The sequence below is a fragment of the Epinephelus fuscoguttatus genome, linkage group LG7 (assembly GCF_011397635.1).
Source record: "Epinephelus fuscoguttatus linkage group LG7, E.fuscoguttatus.final_Chr_v1".
In the NCBI taxonomy this organism is placed as follows: Eukaryota; Metazoa; Chordata; class Actinopteri; order Perciformes; family Serranidae; genus Epinephelus; species Epinephelus fuscoguttatus.
Genome location: NC_064758.1, coordinates 45,307,708 through 45,326,722, shown reverse-complemented (window position 1 = coordinate 45,326,722; position 19,015 = coordinate 45,307,708). Strand labels below are relative to the sequence as shown.

General features: G+C 45.7%; 1 protein-coding gene and 1 non-coding gene across 3 annotated transcripts in view; both read left to right on the top strand.

Moving 5' to 3' along the window:
* The window catches only part of plxnb3 (plexin B3), an 83,077-nt gene that overhangs the window by 45,449 nt on the left and 18,613 nt on the right, over positions 1-19,015 (top strand). For both annotated transcript variants that reach the window (XM_049580279.1, XM_049580280.1), the window contains 8 exons: positions 11,947-12,333; positions 12,685-13,414; positions 14,306-14,485; positions 16,734-16,862; positions 18,092-18,192; positions 18,331-18,463; positions 18,573-18,732; positions 18,811-18,919. In XM_049580279.1, coding sequence (XP_049436236.1) covers positions 11,963-12,333; positions 12,685-13,414; positions 14,306-14,485; positions 16,734-16,862; positions 18,092-18,192; positions 18,331-18,463; positions 18,573-18,732; positions 18,811-18,919 — 1,913 coding nt within the window. In that variant the 5' untranslated portion in view covers positions 11,947-11,962. The remainder of the gene's footprint in view (positions 1-11,946; positions 12,334-12,684; positions 13,415-14,305; positions 14,486-16,733; positions 16,863-18,091; positions 18,193-18,330; positions 18,464-18,572; positions 18,733-18,810; positions 18,920-19,015) is intronic.
* Positions 10,618-10,709, top strand: trnar-ucu (transfer RNA arginine (anticodon UCU)). Its single transcript is given in 2 exon segments — positions 10,618-10,654; positions 10,674-10,709. It is a non-coding gene; the product is annotated as a tRNA-Arg (tRNA).

Genomic DNA, 19,015 nt, shown 5'->3' with positions numbered 1-19,015 from the left:
TCGGCTGTGGACAGACTCGGCTGTGGACAGACGAGACATACACTTTGCTGTTTTTCCTCACAGAGATGTTTGAGAAGAACAGTCTGTACTGAGTGTCGGGGGGACTGAGGACAGATGACAGACACTGATGTCAAACGTTTACACTCTGTATGCAGCTGCCTCAGTCTAAATGTACTGAGTCCAGGTTTCTGATATTTTTAGTCTGAAGTTTTTGTTTCCCTCCTGCAGCGAGTTAATCTGCTGTTATTCTCTTATTATTCTGATCTTCTGTCCTGGATTAAACCGAACAGAATCTTTAATTCTTCTTATTCTGATCTGATCCTCCTGTCAAACACCGCTCTGTGTGTGTTTACATCTGCTGTCAATACAAACAGGTTTTAATCCAGATTAAGCACAGAGAGGCAGGAATAGCAGCTCCGCAGCCTCGTCACCAATAAAACAAACGGGCATTAACTGATGGTTGTCGCTGTGTAAAACCCAACAGACGCTCCCTCTGTCTGAGGAGAAAAGAGGAATTAGCTCCTTTCAGCTCGGATCGGATCAGAACACAACGACCCAGAATCAAACTGAGAGTCCTGCTGCAGGAAATAGCTCCGACTGAGACAAAGAAATCTGCTGAGGACGAAGAACAGTCCTGCAGTTGAACACAGACAGACGGAGTTATTGTGTCCAACATGAGTGTTGACGTGCCGTCAGACTGATGGAACTTCAAAGTTTCTGACTATTTAATTTCACTCTTGATGGCGCTGTGATGTAACAGGCTGTAATGGGATCCATGCTGACTGCAAGTGACAGACGCAAACTGTGGGACGGGGACAGGCTGATGTGGACTGTGAAGGAGTTGCAGAGGTGGATCGTCTCAGGTGTCTCTCAGTCTGCAGTGTGTCGTCCTTCAGTGACACCCTTTAGTGTGTTTTAGAGAAGTGACACGTTTAATAGGTTTGATCAAAACTCTGATATTGATTCTGTTCACAAGCATCCACAAAGTGGGAGTCCTTATGTTTAAATCGTTGTGGGAACTGTTGGAGTTAAGATGGAGGAGGATGGGATCTGCCTCCCCGGGTCCTTTAACTCCTCGTCTGGTCCGGACTGTCGGACTTTTCAGTTTGATCTGAACCAGTGTCACAGGTGTGAAACCGCAGTCTGATGAAGACGATGGAGACGCGTACACCTCAGATTCTACCTCTGACTCCACCCTCCATAAATGAAGAATATCTTGGATATGCCACGCCCCTCTCCGTCTCCATGGCAACCATGTTAATAACTCAGGGCGAGGTGTTTGTGTTTAAACAGTTCATTTTGTCCCTGCGGCAACAAGCTGCGTCACCACGGCAACAAATTGACTTCCTGTGGCTACAGTGATGATGATGATGATGAAGGTGTGTGTACAGTCAGCTCTGTGACTCACATACACACTGAAACACGCACACACACTGAGAAACGCCTTTTTTGGGAAATGACTTTTTTATTTGTGACAACCGCTGACAACATCCATAACACACACACACACTTTAAATCCCAGCGGGGTTTAAAGAGTGTGTGTGTGTGTGTGTGTGTGTGTGTGTGTGTGTGTGTGTCAGAGTTGTCACACACCCTCGATGATATCAAACCGTCCTCGTCTCTCTGAGCGCCGAAAAATATTCATGAGCTCACCAGGGGAGAGTGTGTGTGTGTGTGTGTGTGTGTGTGTGTGTGTGTGTGTGTGTGAATAATAAAGCAGAACAAATGACAAAATAATCCTGAAACAGAAAAAAAGACAAAGAAAGAAAAATAAGAAAAAGAAAAACAAACAGAGTCAGGTGGAAGAACTGCAGCACTGAGTGTGTCTAACAGACACAACTGAGGGTCGTCCTGAGCAGCACTATACAGACAGACAGACAGACAGACAGACAGACATATAGACAGACAGACAGACAGACATATAGACAGACAGACAGACAGACAGACAGACAGACATATAGACAGACAGACAGACATGCAGTATAGTACCATGGTGTCTTTTGTTCAGTCATGATGACCTCATGTTTCGTCACATAATCCCTGAGCAGGTTCACAGGTTCCAGCAGATCTGCAGGAACGCTGCTCAGCCTCGCTTCCAATTTTTCCCAGTGGCCACTCACGTTAGTGGAGCGGCCTGAAAACCTTTTTCCCCGTAGACCACCACTGTATAGCCCCGTTTCCACGGAGCAGTCCAGTTTCTGTTCCCACAGTGAAAGTTGTGGATGGTCCCAACAGAAGCGTTCCTTAGCGTCCCCATGTTTGGTCCCCCCTCTGTTGGGGTACCTAGCACACAGATCTGGTACTAAAAGGTGGAGCTAGAAACCCTGCAGTCTGATTGGTCAGTAGAGGACGCTCACTCTGGTTTTATGTAACCTCTGTTCATACATCAGTAAACTACAACTATAAAATGAAAGAGAAAAAAATCACTTCATTCACTGGGCCGACTGCCGGCAACTTTTAAGGTGGAACGTTAACTTGTAATGTTACTCAATGCATGAGTTGATGACGTGAATCCATCAGCACACCTTAAATTTCACTGTGACAACTTTGACCATCACTTTAGTTTTTATATGACACACACTTTTAGTAATGACTTTAAAAATATAGATTCATTTGGAGCGGATTATGTGAAGGTCACATTTAAGAGTCTGTCTGAACAGACCGAGGGTCTAGGTACCATGTCTGAAGGGTCACTGCTGGTTCCAAAGGTGCTGGACTGAAAGGGTTTGGTGGAGACTGTGGACAAACGCCTCCAAACAAGGTTGATAATGACTCTGTCTATTCTTTCTATTTTTGATTTACGAAACTTTACTCAAGCTGAGAAAAGACGATTTGTGTTGTCATCACAATGAAATGTCTACAAGAGGAGCTGGAACTTGTGGGCGGTGCTAGTGGGAGAAATACTACTGTGCATGTTCAGTGGTCTACATACCATGGTGTATGTGCCAGGTGGTACTGAATAGGCGCCACCTTGGGGTCTGATCCCAAAGTGTAACGATACATCCTTGGGTTCAACACAAGGCGCTGGTAGCTGATTGGTCCTGCGTACAACTGCGTATCTTGCCAAACTTCAGGTGTGTCTCTGTGTGGATGTCAGGGTGATCACCATGAAGTGTGGCTAAGGATCGATAGCTTCTATTCACCTGGGGGTCGTTAGATACCCGTGAGCGATATTTTTCCAACTCTCTGCCTGAAAGACACAGAGTCACTCACAGAGCAACATTTCATCCAGCACATATCCAACCACAGGCTTCATCACTTCTCTGTGTCTGCAGCTGTCCACCAGTAAAATCCACTTTGGCTTGTTGAGCCAGTGTCGAGCTACAGCCGACCTCAGCGGCCGAGGAGGGCTCTCCTTTGGTGGGGTGTATTTCCTGGAGCTTCAGGTCATAGTCGGTGTCTCAGAGCGGAGGTTTGAGGACGTGTTTTTCACAGTGTAAAGAGTTTTAGTCCGACTACCTGCAGCAGCAGAGTTCCTGACGTCTTTCCTCCAGACAAAATTAGAGTATTGGAAATATTTGCAGCCGTTGAGGTCAGCGTTTCTAACTAGCCTGCTGCTTTATGACGTGCGTGTGAAGCATGACGATTAATCAAATAAGTCTGCTGATGTGATTGTCTCAAGTCAGTAGTGATGTGAAAACAAAAGTAAAGTTGTAAAAAGTTGTTTGGTTTTGGAGTAACTGAAAATTATTACTGAATTTTCATTAGTAACTAGTTACACTACTCATTACTGGGGAAAAGTAATATTATTACTGTAGCACGTTACTGCCCAACACTGGTTCTCAATTTCAGCAGGTAGGTTGGTTCTGATTGGTCCTCTGAGATGAGGTGACACAAGCCTCAGTAGTTTTGATGAAGTCATGTCTCTACAGCTGATGATCACAACCTTTAACAGACTCACGTGTGTGTTCCTCCACTGTACCACTGCTCCACTGTACCACTGCTCCACTGTACACTGCTCCACTGTAGTACAGGGTTTGATCTCAGTGAACTGGACATCTTCAGGTTTACAGTGTGAGGCGTGTTTCCTTGCTGTCTGATTGTTTAATGACAGAACGATGTATCGAGAAAATAACTGACAGATGAGTCAATAATGATCATCATCATCATCATCATCATCATCACTGGTTGCAGCCACACTATAGGGCATAACATCAGATTCAGTGTGAAAGTCAAGAGACATAAAATAGAAACATATCTGTCTTTAAAGTGCAGAGCTGTGCAGCTGACGGTGTGTGTGTGTGTGTGTGTGTGTGTGTGTGTGTGTGTGTGTGGAGGAGGTGGAGACGTGCTGAGGTCAGTGTGATGGTGCCTGGCTCTGAGGCTCTGAGGCACAGAAAGTAGGACACACTGAGACAGAGACACAGAGAGAGTCCCCGAGAGTGAGGAGGAAGAAATGAACAAAGAGGAGACATTTAACTGTAACACACACACACACACACACACACACACACACACACACACACACCTCCACCCCCATATTATCTCTGCTGACTCTCACACTCACTCTTCAAAGAGACGACAGAATCCGACACACACACATACAGCTGTGTGTGAGTGTGTGTGCGCCTGAGGTAAGGCAGCCTGTAATCATCACCTCGACGTGTTGAAAGCAGCCTGTTCATTTACATACAGAGAGGGAGGGAGGGGGAGGGGGAGGGGGGGAGCGGACCCCTGAGAAAATTAAAAGGGAGGGTGAGGGTGGGGGGGGAGGTGACAGGAACAAGAGAAGAGCGACGTACAAACTGCTGCGTTTAACAAAGTAAACTGCTGAATATTCCACTGTAGACACACCTGCAGCATCAGTCCTGTTGCCATGGTTACCTAACACACCTGCAGGTCTGATGTAGCACAGAGGTCAGACTGACAGCCAATCAGAGAGCAGGATGTCTTTGTGGTCGGGGTTACGTTTACTTCAGACTGAAAAATTGGAGAATGTTTTAGGTTCCAGCAGAAGATGTTCCAGGTGTTCGTGCTGTGGTTCCAGAGGTTTTTAAGGAGGTTTCAGGGGTCCTGGACGGGGTTACAGTGGTCCATGAAAAATTTCCAGCAGCGCTTGAAGATGTTGTATATTTCCATGTTGAGGTGTCACTGGTCCTTGAGAAGATTCCAGAGGTCCTTAATTGGGTCTGTTCCTGGGGTCCTGAGAAGACACCAGAGGTCTTTGAGAGCGTTTCAGGTCATTACCGCGCTTAATCATGATGATGAAGAGTCAGGTGAAGAGGTTTGTGGTGACACACCTGTCAGGCAGGTCAGAGTTTACCTGTGAAGAGGCTAGTTGAGTCCTGAGACAATCAGAGACCTGCTGCTCATTTGGGATCATCTGTGATGGTCAAGTTTGACAGGTGAGCTGCAGGTGTGACCTCTGACAGGTGAGCTGCAGACAGGTTAGCTGCAGGTGTGATGTCAGACAGGTGAGCTGCAGGTGTGACCTCTGACAGGTGAGCTGCAGACAGGTTAGCTGCAGGTGTGATGTCAGACAGGTGAGCTGCAGGTGTGACCTCTGACAGGTGAGCTGCAGACAGGTTAGCTGCAGGTGTGACCTTAGACAGGTGAGCTGCAGGTGTGATGTCAGACAGGTGAGCTGCAGGTGTGATGTCTGTTAAACTGTTTCATGTGTTCTGAACGACTTAATTTGAATCCTCTCACGTGCGCTGAGCGTCCTCAGTGAGGTCAGGTTACTGTCCAGGTGTCTTCAGGTGTCTTAATGTTGTCGTGCATAGTAAAAAAAAATGGAGGGGCGGAGTTTAAGTGAAGCTGCTGTTCGTCTCAGCTGCAGGACACGTTATCTGCTGTTAGCATAACTCACCGCCATCCACCACACAGCTGTCAGAGGAGAGGTGCACTGTGGGTAATGTAAGCACCAGGTTTTGACAAAGAAACATAAATGTGGAATGAAAACAAGGATATCTCCGCTCTGCTGCGATTTACAACCTTTTTTGAACAAAAACTTTCCACCGACAGAGTCACAGAGGTCACATGATTCTATTAACGTATTTAATGAATTAATTAATGTGATAGAGTCGTTACTGACGAGTCATGTGACATCAGAACAACAGAGATGGAAAATCTTTGAAGTGTTCATGTTGCGGCAGATTCAGGACGTCATGAGACGACTCTAACAATGGATGGATGACCTTTGACCTCGACACACCAGCTGCTGCGTGCGCACACACACACACACACACACACACACACACACACACACACAAAGGCTGATGGGTGTGGCTCGTTGATCCTCAGGATCCTTTGAGTCTGAAATAAAAGCACATTTATTCTGTCGACAGACACAGAGAGCTGATCTGAATTCAGCAGATCAAACATGAATTTATTTTCTCCCCATTTTTGAGTTTAACGCTCCATCGCCTCCACCTCCCTCTGCACACCCCCACCTCCCTCTGCACACCCCCACCTCCCTCTGCACACCCCCACCTCTTACTCTCCTTATTCTCCTGTCATTTTAAGGGACTGTTCGTTATTTATGAGGGGGGAGGGAGCGTTGCAAAAAGGGGGAAGGAATGTCAAATAATATTTTTAGCACTGGGGAGGGACTTATGTTTTTTATTTTGACCAAGGGGAGGGACACACAGATTTAAATGGTTTTATTCTGTATTTATTTTACTACACAGCGTTCAAGAAAACATGCCCTCCAAACCTGTGAGTGGTGTTCCTTAAAAATCATCAGAATGACACCGTTCATCGGCCAGTGACTGTAAAAACAGAAATGATTGTAGGACTGTGCAACAAATGCTTCCGTCAGATAAAAAAAAAACATTTTTCTTCTAACATAAAGAAAATAAGGAAAAAATAAGAAATGAAAATAAAAGACAAAGAAAATAAAGAAAGACTGGAAGGCATGTTGTCTTTGAAAATAAAAGAGAAAACTGGCTAAAAACATGCCTTTCAAAATAAAGAGGAAAGAAAAGTCTGGAAGGCATGTCTGCTTTAAAAAATGAAGAAACATGATTTTAGTAATAAAGAAAAAAAGAAAAATACAGTGAACATGGCTTGAAGTCATGTGTTTGCCAAAATGACTCATTTATCAGCCCAAAACTGTAAAAACAGAAATTACTGTTGCATTTACAAATTTCTGACTTCACATCGTGTGCAATGTGCTCTGTCCGAAAAAACACCATTACCTTATCTGAGCTTTAAATAATGATATTTCATCAAAAACACTTTATTAAATGTCTCGTTATATATATATGTCCAAAAATAAACTGTTTGCAAGACAAGAGTTAAAAACCAATCTAATAACTCATTTATGGTGGAGGGAGGGTCACACCCATTCTCATCTCGACTCGTCACATATTGCTGCTCGGTCAGCTCTACTCACGTCTGCGTGTTACACTCTGGGTGTCCTGCTGCATTTTGTTGATGTTCTGGGACAGAGCGTTTGTTTATCGTGCAAAGAAAGCACATGGTTACACTTTAAAATATCTGACTGTGCATTTACAGTAAATGACTGGCTCCTAGCTGCATCACTTTCACAGTTACTGTTTTATTTTACAGTAACTTGTTGTGAGCTGACAGCTGCATACTGTGACCTCACAGGAGTTATACCTGTGCATCACTGTGATGTAGCAGCAGAGTTATTTTATTTACCTGAATGAATTTCACAATGAAATTTGGTTTAATATGACAATAAAGGGGCAGCACGGTGGTGTACCACTGTCGCCTCACAGTCACACAGGAAGTGAACAGCAGCCTCCTGGGTGGAAGTCCAGGGTTTGTTGAACCCATCGGCGGCCGTTCCTCTTCTCGCCTGAAGGAACTTTCCAGCTGCTTATATTACATCATTACCGGCGGTGTTTCAAACTGATGCCGTCCATTGGTGTGTCCTACCGCCACAACAGGTGCTGTCCGGTTCAGCAGAGGGGTATCATAACGCTGCAAAAGGGGCCGTACACATGCTGTGTTTTTAACCGCCTGGTAAACAGGAGGTCGGGTGCTTGTCGATAATCTGGCCGTTTCTCTGCTAGCTTTTAAGAGCAGCGCGTTGCGTCTGAGGTTGCTAAGAAACCTTAACACACAAACTGTCTGTGGAACAGATGTGACGCTCTGACAGCTCTGCACCAACATGATCAACTTCTCCTCCATATTTATCATAGACTGGTATTTACTGAAGAAGAAAAGATGTCTGTCAGCTGTGATTGGCTGGTCCTCATCATGTGACATGTGATACACACAGCTGCATTCCAAAAATTGAACTTACCTCGAGGTTTATCTCAAGGTGCAGCCGTCGCACCCTGAAAAATGGGCGCTCAGGAACGCGTGCATGTCGTGACGACATCGCTCTGGTGGTGAGTGTGCCTGCCAAACGCCTACATTGAAACCCATGAATTTGAGGGCGTAAAAAATGCGGCATGTGTACGGCCCCTAAGGGTAAACTGACGCCACCCAGTGATGTGTCATACCGCCACAGAAGGTGGCTTTTGGTGTTGGTGTCTCCAAAGTCATTGAGCAGTGATATTTGACGAGTTTGGAATTATAACAGGCTGGAGGGTCGTGCATTTTATATCTGTAGCTTCAGAGAGTCACACTCAGCTGCCCCTCTTCCTCCTCCTCTGATAAATAAAGAACAGTCCCTAATCTCATTGTCTCTTATTGTTTAAACTGTCTTTACTTACTGACACCCTACAGCTGCCTGTCTGTCTATCTCTGTCTGTCTCTCTCTCTGTCCGTCCGTCTCTTCTACTCAATGAATAATAGATGACCCTCTGTGTCTCCGTCAGGCTGAAGGAGGAAGTTATTACCATACGGACACACTGACTGTGTGTGTGTGTGTGTGTGTGTGTGTGTGTGTGTGTGTGTGTGTGTGTGTGTGTCCTGAGGCCTCTCTGGGTGTTTCCCAGCATGCACTGGGGCGAGTTAAACAGCGAGTTTCAGTCTGAACCAACACACAGCAGGAGGGAGGGACGGTCGAGTGAGCAGGAGTCAAACAGGAGAGAGAGAGAGATGAATAGTGTTTTGTAAGAGACGAGTGTGTGTGCGCATAGAGCCGTCAGCGCCCCCCAGAGGCTCCACCCACCACTGCATCCATCACTGCACCACCTTACATGCAGATGATGTAAATGAGACACAATGAGACACATACAGAGCAGTGTCAATGATCCACGTCATCTCAGCTGAGTCACATGACGTCAGGTGATGTCTGTGAAGCTCAGGGGAGAGAAAGTGATAAATAAATGTGATCAGGTGATCGATCAGCAGCTGTTTGTCCTCACTGCAGCCTGTTGACTGATTCCTGGTTTAAAACCATTATAAGACGACTGTAGTAAAAGAACCTTTGGCTGTATAAAGGAAAAAGAACCGGTCCCAGAGCTGAACCCTGGGGCACTCCGCAGGTTAGAGGCCGACACAACAATCAGCTGCGTCACACCCCCCAAGGCAGGTTGTCCTGCTGGAAGGGGGGGTTAACAGAGGCTTCAGGAAATGAGATGGAGAATATACTGAAACCAGTTTGACACCAGTTTAAAAACCCAGTCAGTCTCCACTCTGTCAGGAACCAACCCACCGGAGAATTGAGTTTGAGTTTCACTGCGTTGCCATGGCTACGGGTGTGTTGCCATGGTAACGTTACTACAGGCAACCACAGTTTGACCGTCAGAGGGAAATATTTTATTAATAACTTGACAGAGAAGCTGCAGCAGACGGGCTGCAGAGCATCCGCAGGGCCGGGCTTCACCTGCTCAGGTGTGAATCAAAGTTTTCACCTCACATCAGTTTCTGTCCTGTCAGAGTTAAATCCTTCATCACTGTCAGAGAGGTCCAGTTATTCCTCCAAACATTCTCCAGTTTCAGCCTCTTAGATGGGAAGATTTGGTTTTTGTTAGGGATGGTTCTTTATTTATCAGAGACGCAGGATGGCTGAGATGTTTTTTTTTCCTTGACCCTCCCCGAGTGACTGGAGGGAAACCCATGACCCTCCCTCCGCCATAAATGAGTTATTAGATTTTTCAAAACTTACCCTTTGATGTTTGAAAGTGAAAAATTGAAGATGAAATCCTGGAGCTGAAAAAAACCCTCCATTTTTCACTCTTGTCGTGCAAACAGTTTATTTTTGGCCAAATTTTAAATGAGACGTAGAATAAAATGATTTTGATGAAATATCACTGTTTTAAGATCAGACGTGTTTATGGGTTTTTTTCTGGTGGAAGCGTTCCTCGCACATGATGTGTCCAGTGACCGTCAGAAATGTGAAAATCTAACAATCATTTCTGTTTGGTTGATATACACGGTGGTGTAGTGGTTAGCACTGTTGCCTCACAGCAAGAGGGTTCCTGGTTCAGTCCCAAGAGGGAGCCCTTCTGTGTGGAGTTTGCATGTTCTCCCTGTGTCAGCGTGGGTTTCCTCCAGGTGCTCTGACATGTTCTCCCTGTGTCAGCGTGGGTTTCCTCCAGGTGCTCCAGCTTCCTCCCACAGTCCAAAGACATGCAGGTTAATTGGTGACTCTAAATTGTCCGTAGGTGTGAATGGTTGTCTGTCTCTATGTGTCAGCCCTGTGTCAGTCTGGTGATCCACAAAAATGGATGTGTTTTCTGTATTTGTATTTTTTTTCGTCATTTTCTTAATTGTTTCTGCATGTTTTCTTTTTTATCCTCAAATGAGCTGTGTGGCTCTGTGGCGCAATGGATAGCGCGTTGGACTTCTAGTTGAACACAAGAGAAGTGATTCAAAGGTTGTGGGTTCGAGTCCCACCAGAGTCAAACTTTATCAGCATCACATTGACTGAAGAGTTGAAAGATGTGGAGTTAGATCACTTTGGGGCAGCAGTAGATCAGTCCATAGGGACCTGAGTTGGGAACCGGAGGGTCAGCAGCTCAAGTCCCCACATGGAGTGTGATCTGGTGGCTGAGAGGTGCCAGCGTGCATCCTGGGCACCGCTGAGGCATCCTTGAGAAAGATGGTGAACTCCCAACTAAAGTATTTCTTCTTCTTTTCTTTATGATTTTTAAAGAAAACATGGCTTCCATACCTTTCTTCTTTATTTTGGAGGGCATGTTTTTTGTGCATTTTCCTTAAAAATCGGTGGTGAAATAAATACAAAACACAACCATGCTCCCTCCCTGAGATAAAATAAAAGGCATAAGTCCCTCCCTGTGCTTGAAAACATCATTTGACACGCCTTCGCCTTTTGGCTCCACCCCCTCCACCCTCATAAATAACGGACAGTCCCTAACCATAAATGAGTTAACTGATTATAAAAGACATTTGACATGTCTCTGTGGGACTGAGAGTGTGTTTTAGATATGTTCAGTTGATTGACTGTAAAAATAATTTGTCGATTAAAAAGCTGAGGAAGATTTTCAGACGCAACATGTAACTGTGTCAGTATTTACACATGTGGCAGGTTCTTCATTCAGTGAACGACTGTAAACTCTACCGCTGCAATAACATGAGGGATCAGGAGGGAGGAGGTGATGAAGGATCTAACCAACCGCTGGGTGGTGGTTTGGTGGTTGTCGTTCAGGCAGAGGGCTCTGGTGTTTTGGGGGACAGGGACGATGGTGGTCTTTTTAAAATGTGCGGACTTCAGACTGGAGCAATGAGGAGGTGAAAATATCTGTGAAGATGTCTGCCAGCTGGTCAGCACGCGCCATGAGAACCTGCACCGTCAGGTCAGTTGTGGATCTGGTCAGTGGGCAGGAGGTCTTGGACCTGGTGAAGCTCCTCAGCCGGAGAGTTGGTCTCAAAGTGTCACTGACGATATACATGCCACTAATGACCATGCCACAGCGTTTCCTGGTCTCAGTCCCTGCGTGGTCTAAACTGGATCAGACTCTCAGATCAGAACTGCTGCCATGTTGGCTGAGCGATGTGTGATTATATTCTGATGTTACTGTCAGTGTTTAATGAATGAACGTTCTCTGTCAGTCTCCTGATCCAGATCGTGACGAGGATTCAATCAGTAGATTTAACGCCTCTCTGTCTCACCTGTTGCAGGTAAAGAGGAGCTGCCATGTTGGCCTCCTCCATCCCCCCGTCACTCCTCCTCCTCCTCCTCCTCCCCCCTCCCTCCCACCCTGCTGATGTCATCAAGCTACACGGCGCCCCCCTCTCTCATCTGGTGCTGGACCCGGGGGCGGGGCGGCTCTACGTGGGCGGGGTCGACCACTTGTACCAGCTGACCTCTGACCTGGAGGTGATGTCCCACGTGAGGACCGGTCCTCAAATGGACTCCCCAGACTGCCTCCCCCCGATCAACCCACAGGACTGCCCCTCGGCCACGCCCACTCACAACCACAACAAACTGCTGCTGATGGAGGCGGGGGCGGAGCCAGGGAGCCTCATCGTGTGTGGTTCACTCTACCAGGGGATCTGTGATAAGAGGTAACGGCTCTTTGTGATGATGTCAGTGTTTGAACCTGTGACTCATTCAGTCAGATTAACATCTGCACTTCAGATGATGTGATCCAGGTTAACGTGATGCTGACATGAGGTTAACGTGATGGAGGCGTGGTCGTAACTTTAACTTAAATTCATGTTATCATCATGTTAGCTTCATGTTATCACCACGTTAGCATCAGGGTATCACTATGTTAGCACCATGTCATCATCACATTATCACCATGTTAGCATCATAATATCACTGTATTAGCATCACGTTATCACCATGTTAACATCATGCTAGCTTGGATTAGCTGAAACAACAGAGTAATTTCTTCTTCTCTGGTCCTGCAGGAGTCTTTCCAACATCTCTCAGCTCATCTATCAGACCTCCAACCCCGTCGACACTCAGTACGTTGCTGCCAACGACCCTCGAGTCTCCACCGTGGCCGTGGTGATAACAACAGAGACCAAACAGGAAGGGGGTGGGGCTGGTGGTGTCCTGCGTTTGATGCTGGTTGGTCGAGGTTACACCAGTAAAGGTCCCGGTGATATCCCACCAATCACAACGCGGCGTCTGTTCCCAGTGGTGCCACCTCGCCGTGCGTTCTCTCAGGAGGAGGAACTTGGAAAACTTGTTGTAGGGAGTTACTCTGAGTATAACAACCACTTTGTGAAGGCTGTCGCCCACGGCACCCACGTGTACTTCCTGTTCTCTCGGCGGGACATGTGGCACAAGAAGGAGTACCGGACGTACGCCTCACGGCTCTGCATCGCCGACCGAAGCTTCTACTCGTACGTGGAGGTGCCGCTGCAGTGCAATGGGTACAACCTGGCTCAGGGAGCGTGGTTAGGGAACCACTCAGGTGAGCCTGCCCTGTTTGTCGTCATGGCAGCCGGACAGGCGTCCACACCTGTAGCCACAGGTCGCTCAGCACTGTGTGTTTATGGGATGGCGGAGCTGGACGCCATGCTGCAGAGAGCACAGAAGGTGTGTTACACAGAGGGAGGGCGAGGCAGCAGCGGACAGGAAGAGGCCTACATCGAATACGCCGTGTCATCAAAGTGTCTCAAACTACCAAAGGTAAACACACACACACACACACACACACACACACACACACACACAGTTTCCTGTCTCACATAAACAGGTGGATGATAGGTACGTGTGTATGTAAGGAGGCAGGTGACTATAATGACATCACAGATTAGCAGCTGGTTTGGTAAGAACTCACTGCTGACCTTAATACTGTGTGTGTGTGTGTGTGTGTGTGTGTGTGTGTGTGTGTGTGGTGCAGGGGGGATTACAGCTGTTATCTTCAGCAGCTGGATTTATCATGAGACAGCTGTCACTCAAACACACAGCTGGTAAAACTGATCTGACCCACATATGACACACACACACACACACACACACACACACACACACAAACACACACACAGATTAAACAGGGAAATGTTTGTGCAGAAAGTGAATCAAACAGATGAATAGAAACAAACTCTGACGTCTCTGATATAATGAACCTGATCAGATCTGTAACATGACTTCACCCTATGTGTCCAAAAGTATGTGGACAGTCTCGTCCTCACGCAGCAGTTCACTTTGGTCTGTTTGTCCTGGTCTGTCTTTTAAAGAGTAAAGACCTGCTGAACGCTGTAACCGAGTGCTGCTGGCTGTTTCTGGGCCCACAGAGCGTGCTCACGAGAGACTGTGTATAGGTTTACATACAGTGTATATATATATATATATATATATATATATATATATATATATATATATATATATATATATATATGTATGTAGTATATATTAAACTTGTTAAATTTTAAACTTTTTATTTTATAAACACATTGAGCTTCTGCTGAATAAACAAAGTTCATTATTATTATTATCATTATGATATGATTACTGTTACTATCTCCATTAAACATGCAGAGATGGAAAATGCTAACGTAGCTTCATCACCTCTCTCAGGAATCTGTGAAAGAGTACCCCTGTGGGGGAGAACACACGCCGAACCCCATCGCCAGCACCGTGCCACTCCCAGCCATACCTACCTTCACCGCCACCACCCAGCTGACTGCTGTCACCACGGCAACAGAGGCAGGGCACACCATCGCCTTCCTGGGAGACCGAGAGGGACGACTTCACAAGGTGATGACCTCACTGAGTGTAATATAATATCTGATATATCATCTTTATAACCTGTCAGTGTGACACACACACAGCAGCTCCACTGGACACACCTTTGCAGCCTTTATGCTAAGCTAACTGTTTCCCACTGTGTTCAATCTTTATGCTATCCAATGCTGACTGTTTCCTCCGTTTCTAGCCTTTATGCTAAGCTAACTATTTCCCCCTTTCCTGTTTTTATGCTAAGGTCATTATTTACCCATTTCTAGAATTTATGCTAAACTAACTGGCTGCCCATATCCAGTCTTAATGCTAAGCTAACTGTTTCCCCCATTTTGTGCTAAGCTAACTGTTTCCCAGTTTTTAGTTTTTATGCAAAGCTAAGCTACGTTTCCCCGTTTCCAGTCTAAGCTAACTGTTTCCCCCTGTGTCCAGTCTTTATGCTATCCAATGCTGACTGTTTCCTCCATTTCTAGTTTTTATGCTAAGTGTTTGCCTGTTTCTAGTCTTTAAGCTAAGCTAACTATTTCCCCATTTCCCGTTTTTTATGCTAAGGTCACTGTTTGCCCATTTCTGGAATTTATGCTAAACTAACTGGCTGCCCATATCCAGTCTCAATGCTAAGCTAACTGTTTCCCCCATTTTGTACTAAGCTAACTGTTTCTGAGTTTCTAGTTTTTATGCAAAGCTAAGCTACGTTTCCCCGTTTCCAGTCTAAGCTAACTGTTTACCCCTGCATGTGGTCATTATGCTAAGCTAAGCTAACTGTTTCACCCTGTTTCCAGTCTTTAAGCTAACTATTTCCCCATTTCTCATGTGTTTCCTGCAGTATATTTTAGCTCTGTGCGACTTTAGAAAACACAGTTCAGTTTTTAACTTTGACAGTTTGACGTCTCAGTTTTCAGGTTTTTCAGCAGAGCACTTTAAGATTCCTGTGTTTTCATTAATGCTTTGTAGTTTCAGCTGTAAACATGCGCACACACTGGTCGTTCCTGCAGGCAGCTCGTTTGTCTCAAAGATTAAACGCACGGCTGCTGCAGTGAAACAGAACGCCTCATTAAATCAGGCATCGACATTGTGTTATCATTATTTCAGGGGTCTGCCCCCCCACCCCGTGTCCCTCTGAGGGGCCCCTGAGCGAGGCCCCGACCCCCCCACCTGCCGCCCAGACACCATCAGACCAGGCTGTGGTTGGACTGGTTTCACTGGGCAGCCTCAGTGGTGAATGTTTCTCTGAGCCTGAAGGAAGGAATCAGCTGTTTCCTGTTTGTGTTTGTGTGTGAAGAGAACAACAACAACAACAACAACAACAACAACAACAACACACACACACACACACAGTGAATGTTTCAGGGACTTTCTCCTGGATCCTTACCCAGAGTGCACCTGGGGGACCAATAACCAATCAACAACAAGAGTCTGAGCACGCTCCCCTGTGAGGACACCCCCCCACCCCGCCCCCACTACCGCCCCAAGCTAAACGCCTGTTTGTCAGGACACACACACACACACACACACACACACACACACACACGGTGAACAGTGAGCAGCTTGTTGCCTGCAGCTCTTCATCAACAAAACAACACACATACAGTGTGTGTGTGTGTGTGTGTGTGTGAGATATTAAATATTAACAGGAAGAATCAAAGCTCTGCTGTTTACCTCACTGAGGCTCTGAGGCAGGATTAGACCTCATTAACACACACACAGAGTAACACCGCGGTGAGTTGAGTCTGACTCTGCCGCCGTTTACAGAGTGTGAATCAGATCCCAGCTGACACACACACACACACACACACACACACACACACACACACACACTGGTCATGATGTTCCTCCACAGTTTGGTTGTACAGGTGGAGTTGTTGGGGTGATGCAGCTCTACCTGGTGGCAGCTTGTTGCTGCAGCAGACTGTGTCAGGTTCTTCTTCGGTGGTGTTTGTGAAGGTGCGGTAAGTGTCGCTGTGAGGCTGCCAGCAGGAGCGCTGGATTTTGAAGTCAGTTTTCATAGTGACAAACAGTCGCACTGCAGTCAAGAAGAGTCTTCATCCACCACTGACCAACTGTATCCAGGTCTCTCAATACATCCATGGTCACTACCTGATCCACACCTGATCTGTTAGGTCCTGTCTGAACGATATGAGCTGAGTGTGAACACACCGAACACTGTGTGCACTGATGATGATGATGATGATGATGACGATGACCCTGCGAGGTCTAACGCCAACCATCTGTTGTTAACCTGTGTGTGTGTGTGTGTGTGTTGCAGGTGTTGGTGCACTCTGATGGGTCAGGTGACCTGTACGGCAGTGTGTTAGTGGACAGCAGCAGTGCCATCAGCGCTGACCTCCTATTGGACGACAGCCAGCAGCATGTTTATGTTTTAACCAGCAGCAGGGTGAGACCTGTCTGTCTGTCTGTCTGTCTGTACTTTATTTAAAAGTAAACATGAACACATAGAGGTAACCCCTACACATATGAAGATTTTGTTTAGAAAAAAGGTATTAATATCTCTCGAAAAGATTATAATAATGTTATTAAAAGTATATCTCCTAAGTTACTGTTCCTTATCAAAAATGCAGTAATATATGGTTCTTTGAATTCAGAAATCCCCAAGCTTTTAATTGGTGGAAAAGATATTTCAGGTGGTATATGTAGCAATCTGCATATCAGAAAGACACTTACTTCATTTCAGAGTTGCTTTCCCTAATCTATTCTATTATGGAAAATAACTTTTCCTGATATCTCAGCAGAAAAAGTTTGGACAGACCATCATAAGTTCCTTTTACCAAACAAAATAAAAGAAGTCCATCTGAAGGTCTTACATAGGTATTATCCTTGTAATGAACTATTGCATAAATTTAAAGCAGATGTCTCTCCACTTTGCTCTTTCTGTAAAGCTGAAAGCGAATCGATTTCTCATCTATTCTACACTTGTTCCTTTTCTCGAGAATTTTGGACTGATGCTGCTCTACTGATTTTCTCAGCGTTTAATACAATGACACCAATATCAGAAGAAATGGTCTTGTTTCTGAGCTGTAATACAGACATACAACCTATTAACTGTGCTCTCAAAGCCATCTGTCTTACTGGCAAGTTTCACATTCATAAATCTAGAATCACTCAGACTAAACCTAACATAAATTTATTTCGTGTCGAATTACAATATCTCTTTGCTTCTGTCTCCAAAATAACTAAAAACAAGAAAGCTTTTAAGACCTCTCAAATAATTGGTAAAATCCTATGTACTGAATGATCTAAATGTGTGATATGTAACAAAACTGATGAGGCTGTTCGGCATATGGTATAGTTTTTCCCTCGTACACCTTATTGTTGGTACATGTTTTCTTTTCCTTCTTATGTTCTTAGCATATTATATTTGGTCCATTTTCTGTTCCTTTTGTTTATGTCATTTTACATGTTATTAATGTCTTTTTGAAGGATGTTACAGAGTAGCAACATGTTAATCAACAATGCGTTGTTATGAATACACATCCAATGTTCTGCAGTACATTGTTATAATTGCATTTAATGCAATGTTAAGTCTATTAATAAAGGATTAAAAAACAAACAAACAAAAAGAAAACATGAACACTGACCTCTGATCTGTTCCTGTCTGTGTCTCAGCTGACGAAGGTTCCCGTCTCATCATGTGAGAGACAGACAGACTGTCAGTCCTGTCTCGCCGTCAGAGACCCATACTGTGGCTGGTGTGTCCTGGAGGGGAGGTAGGTCCACCCGTCCGTCTGTCTGATCTGTGGCGACCCACAGGTGATGTCACTTAGCTCTGTGACATCATTCTGAGCCTGGAGTTTGTGGGCGGAGTTACGTGTTTGTCTCACTGACCGAGTTATTGTTTTGTACAGATGTTCCCGTAAACATCAGTGTCAGCGCCACGCGCAGCCCAACCATTGGCTCTGGAGCTTTGAACCAACCAATCAGTGTGTGACGGTGCAGAGCCTGCAGCCGGCCAATCAGAGCAAAGACGAGCAGACACAGGTATGTTGTTAAGTACTGATTTGTGCTCAGACCAGTCACAGCTGAACCTGTCAGCCAATCGGTAATCAATAATCACATCCATGTGTTTGTTTACATGTTTGTCTCCAAGGTAACCCTGTCAGTCGTCCAGCTTCCTGCCCTCACAGAGGCGGAGTCTCTGTCCTGTGTCTTCGGCCTCCTCCCACCCCAGCCCGCCATTGTCACAGGCACCAGCATCACCTGTCAGTCACCTGCCCCAGAGCTCCTCCCACCCATGCTGACAGGAAGTGGTGAGTAAACAGCTGATCAGTCCAGTCTCAGGGTCGACCGCTGAGGGTCTCTCACTTCCTGTTCCTGTTTCTCTGCAGATCACATGATCCTGCCCGTGTCACTGATGTTTGGTCATGTGACCATCACCATGGGAAACCTGACCTTCTACGACTGTGGAGCTGTGAGCCGCCTGAACCAGAGCTCCCAGTAAGACACCATCATACACTCTGTTTAACCAGTACACCATAATTATGATACATGTTACTGATGATGATGATGGTGATGATGATGATGATGATGATG